This window comes from Morone saxatilis, unplaced genomic scaffold (assembly GCF_004916995.1).
Source record: "Morone saxatilis isolate NCDOM2014 unplaced genomic scaffold, NCSU_SB_2.0 Contig7, whole genome shotgun sequence".
Classification (NCBI taxonomy): domain Eukaryota; kingdom Metazoa; phylum Chordata; class Actinopteri; family Moronidae; genus Morone; species Morone saxatilis.
In genome coordinates, this window is record NW_023340246.1 from 19317497 (window position 1) to 19322023 (window position 4527).

At 39.9% G+C, this 4527-nt stretch overlaps 2 protein-coding genes across 2 annotated transcripts in view; both read right to left on the reverse strand.

The window, feature by feature from the left end:
* Window positions 1-4527, reverse strand: part of galnt14 (UDP-N-acetyl-alpha-D-galactosamine:polypeptide N-acetylgalactosaminyltransferase 14 (GalNAc-T14)) — a 124514-nt gene that overhangs the window by 94077 nt on the left and 25910 nt on the right. The gene's annotated exons all lie outside the window — the stretch shown is intronic.
* LOC118341053 (patatin-like phospholipase domain-containing protein 4) lies at window positions 387-1941 on the reverse strand. Its single transcript, XM_035679226.1, has 2 exons — window positions 1734-1941; window positions 387-501 (listed from the first exon to the last, which is right to left on the reverse strand). Exons 1-2 carry the CDS (start codon window positions 1911-1913, stop codon window positions 403-405), a joined length of 279 nt encoding a protein of 92 aa, XP_035535119.1. The 5' UTR covers window positions 1914-1941; the 3' UTR covers window positions 387-402.

Genomic DNA, 4527 nt, shown 5'->3' on the forward strand with positions numbered 1-4527 from the left:
CAGTGGGATCTGCATTTATATTTATCACAGGCTATAATGTTGGATGTTATGACACTGCTATCTAAAGGTTGAGGGCCAAGAATAAATCTGGGTCTGGCTTTTAGTCGTTGGCGAGAGCTTTGTGAAATAAAGGGCTGCAAGCAGATGGTGAGCTGATGTTCTTTCTGTTGGACTAGTCAGTAATGTTCACTGGCTTGCCGTGTCTTGTTTTGTTGCACTTAATGTAATGTCTAACGATTGATGTTTGGCTATGTTTGGCTGTGTTAGCAATGTTGTTGCCTTGCTAATTTTGCACTTGTGCAACTGTCCATATTTACCACAGTGGAACTGCAACCGGGGGCACCAAATCACAACAAATACCAATCTTACCTAATGTTGCTTTAAGTGTCATATGCTGATTAATTACCGTAGTGTGAGCATGAAGTTATATCCTGGTGTGATGGCTCCAAACGGCTGTCGTCTCACACTGTCAGCAAACCCATAAGTGAACTCTTTACAGTGCTGGAGCAAAAGGAAACAAACACATCACACCTATAGCAGTTCGGTTTATCAAGGTTGATTCAGTCACTGAAGCCACAATCACAACTCACACACAAATTAAACTGCTTCACATTTCAGGTTTTTGGATGACTGACTGGTAATCTGTTTCAGACACAGCTTTATTGGCCCAGTATATGTACACAAACAAGGAATTTGATTCTGATTTTAAGTTGCTGTCAGTGTGTACAGAACAACTACAGGAGGATTTAAAGATATAATGATAAAACTGTATTCATGTGTGACAATGTTAGTTTCCATAGTAGTCATTTCATTGTAGTGAGACCATTTCCTGAAACTTAAACCCCACTGTTTAAAATGGTCTACTGTGACCTCTAGGATAATCACAGCTCATGAAACTGTAAAAGCACAAACTAGAGACAGAGGGCATCCTAGCTATATTGACCAGTGCGTCTCAAACTTTTTACACTGCATACCATACTGTGCCAATATTTGGTTCTCCAAGTTGCACCATTATGACCAACGTTAAAGTAAAATAGCATAGGCGGGCCCTGTCCAGCTACGAACAACTGTCCGCAGGACGCAACTGTATTCTAAATAATAAGAGACTTTGTTGTTGACTGTTGTTGAATCCTGAACGGAACCGATGCTAATTTCGTTCATCTTGCCATCACATTTTTGCTCGTAACTAATCATTGATGTTTGCATGCGCTACATGCATGAACGTGACTATGTAGCAAGTTGATATTGACAAAATATTACAGGAAATGCAAAACCCATTGTAAGTTTCATTCCACTCATAGTTGAAGTATTTTCATGTCAAAGGTTTTTGATACTAAATCACAGCATGATTTTTTTTATCCTGTTCCTCAAGGACATTTTTTACCATTTAAATTTTTGGTCAAGAATTGTTAAATTTATCACCAAATCTGTGTAACAAATGGTATCAACACAAAAATAGCTGCAATGACATCTGAGACACAGTAGTGTGTGGCACAAACTATTGACCTGCTACCCCTCCCTTAAGATCCCCCCCAAGAAGACAGAGATGGTGGTATGGTTGAAAGGGGTTGAGTGGAGTTAAATTATATTAACATTTCTAATTTCTATTTCTATATTGTACTGGGACTTCTGGAAACCCCTCAAAGACCCCCAAGGGTCCCCCAAACCCCCCTTTGATCACCACCGCTCCACTGTGCAAACTCTTCTCCTTTCTGTAGACTGGTGAACAATACCTCTAACTTGTCAGGGGCTGTGATCATTACGGCAGCCACCAGGGCCCCGGCCGAGGCCCCCGCACAGGCTCTGAGGGAGCCCAGCAGCTTGTCCCCGTGACGGAAAAAGGCTTCAACAGCACCCAGGTGGTAGATCCCCAAGAAACCACACGCAGCAAAGGACAGGTTCAGGACTGTCATCCTCAACACCTACAAGACAACAATGACGAGGTAAAGGTCTGTACTTGAATCTGCAAGTAAATTTTACTTTTAGTGGGATGCTATTACATAGGGATCAACAATTACTTGCTCTATTTAACCAAGTCTTACAGCTGGAGAACCCAGACTGAAGTAGGCTCATTTGTCACATAGACATTTGCCTTAATGTCCTCAATCACCATCATCTTTTCTTAATGTAAACACGTTTCTCCTAAATGACAGCAGTTCTAAACATAAACAATGGGTAGTGTTAAATACATATTATTATAATGTATTGAATACTGCAATTTAATGGTGCACAAACTGTAACCCGCACTCCCTTGAATATCACATTTAAAGTCTACAACATAACCCAATCCATTTCTCTATTGCATTATAATAAAAATTCCATGTCATTAGAATGAGAACCGAGAACCAGATCCAGTTGAGAACCGGTTTCAAATTGTCCGTTAAACAGAATCATATGCCTCTCAAGATGAAGTAACGGCAGAGAGAAAGAAACAGAGAGGGTAAATAAATATCCTATATTATAAGAACATTAGTGCCATACAGGCAGATTTAGCAGGGTTTTTCTTTGACTAAGATAATTTAAATGAAAGTGAATACTGTACAAATATTAGGGATGGAAATTAAACAGTGGTTAACCAGTGGGACTTCTGCATACCTGAGTCACATGGATGCTTTTTTTTACTGTTCTTTCTACACTGTGTTCAGACTTGATAAAACAGTTGTGTTGATGCCAAAAACCTGTTTAGGCCTACTTCTTTCCCACACAGAAAATTGATCAAGGATCAATAAGGGAAATAAATCAATAATTAATCAGGCTGATTGTAATGAATTGTTAATGGCATTGGTATCATTAAAATCTGCTTGTCTGGACTTGTGCTGTGCAGGGTTACTGTCGATAAACCTGCAAACAGCTGGATGTAAGTTCATGCTGAAGCACTCCAACATCCTCTTTATGCACCACACACACACACACACACACAATCGCGCACAAAAGCACCATCACTCTCCCCTGCTGAGCTGTTGATAATTACAAGTAAAACACTGCAGTAAACACCCACCTACACATACACATACACACACACACACACACAAGTTGAAAAGGAGTTTTATGGCAGTTCGGAGCTGTTGGGCTTCTGTTCTCTAAGCAGCATGCAGAGTTCACTAATAACAACTCTCGGCTGAAGAAGCTCAGAAGAAAATGCAAAAGCTGATGAACAGATTAAAAACATGCATATAAACGAATTAATGAGTAAGAGGTTGAATAAGTGAATAATGAAATGGACTGATTAACGAGATCAGATGAATAATTAACAAATGAACAAGCGAGCAAGGAAGTAAACAAAGGAGAAAATGAACACAGGTGACAGAGCAGACGCCTGGGTGCACAGAACAACAAACGGATCAGATTCTCAAAGCGTTGCAGAGATGAAGTCGACATCACAGACAACATCACAGACCGTCAAAACCTTTCAACTCTAATATACTTCATTCAAAGGACCTTAAATGAAAATGGTTATCTGGATTTAATCTTTGTTATTTTCAGACAGCCTACAAAGCTCTGAGACAAAAGGAAAACAGCTGTCAAAAGCACAACCAAAGAGATTTGGGCAGATATTCAGGGGTCTGGCATAGGGTTGCTGCCCCCAACATCTGTGCATTAATAGATTGGATAAATAATTGGAGCGTGTTTGATGTTCTGTTTTTGAGGATTAGAGGTTAACATGTGGGATGGGTCGCTGGTTTCAGGAGTATCATTTTCCCATTCTGTGTTCCCATTTCAAATTTTGTTCCAACAATATGCTTAATGTTACATGACATAGAAACACAGGACTCATTACAATCCCAGAGGTTTATGCTTTGACCACCAGTTTGTATTTCGTCATTCTAGATACTACATTACCCGGGAGCATTAGCCCCAGTTGCTATGGAGACGAAGCCAGACAGATGCACAAATCAGAGTTGTAGCAAAATCAGAATTTTTCGTTGTCGCTTGTTAACAAAATGTGGCACCGTATCCGCTGAATTCAACCAAAATTGACCTGGAAATCCAAAGTGAACTGCTTTAAGCTGTAGATTGTAAAATCAGCTTTCTCAACAGCATCCTTTTTAGCTCGAGATAGAGTTTCAAACTCTGTGATTGGATGATTCTTGGGAAAGTGCAGCTTGGGAATCATAGTTAACTTTTCCTCGGAAACTTTTATGTTCCCGCTTGTGCCTTCAACTTTTTATCAAAAGAACCAGGTATTTTCTAACTCAGTAGGTAATCTTATGGACTGATTATTCAACCAGGAAAGTTTTGTGCCGATCCAAGCCGTAGATGTACTCCACCTGTGAGTCACGTACAGCCTATGAAAAAAACATACAAAAACCAGTGGCACACAAAAATAGTTTCTCACACTTGGAGTTGAATTGATTCATGGTTTCAGTTGGCTGGTCTGTAACGATTAGAGAATTTAAGCCTGAATTTGTTTCCTCCTTCTGGCTTTTGTCAAACAACTGAAATATGTACCAGCTCAGCATGATGAAGTGCACAGAAAGTGGGCTGAACAAGCTTGTATAGATCCTGGTTCACACACACACACACACA

Bases quoted from the DNA above. Each gene is read 5' to 3' on its own strand.
- LOC118341053 (XM_035679226.1), bottom strand. From the start codon at position 1,913: ATGACAGTCCTGAACCTGTCCTTTGCTGCGTGTGGTTTCTTGGGGATC. The intron at 502-1,733 runs GTATTGTTCACC...CTTTTGCTCCAG, and splicing joins CAGCCCCTGACAAGTTAGAG to CACTGTAAAGAGTTCACTTA.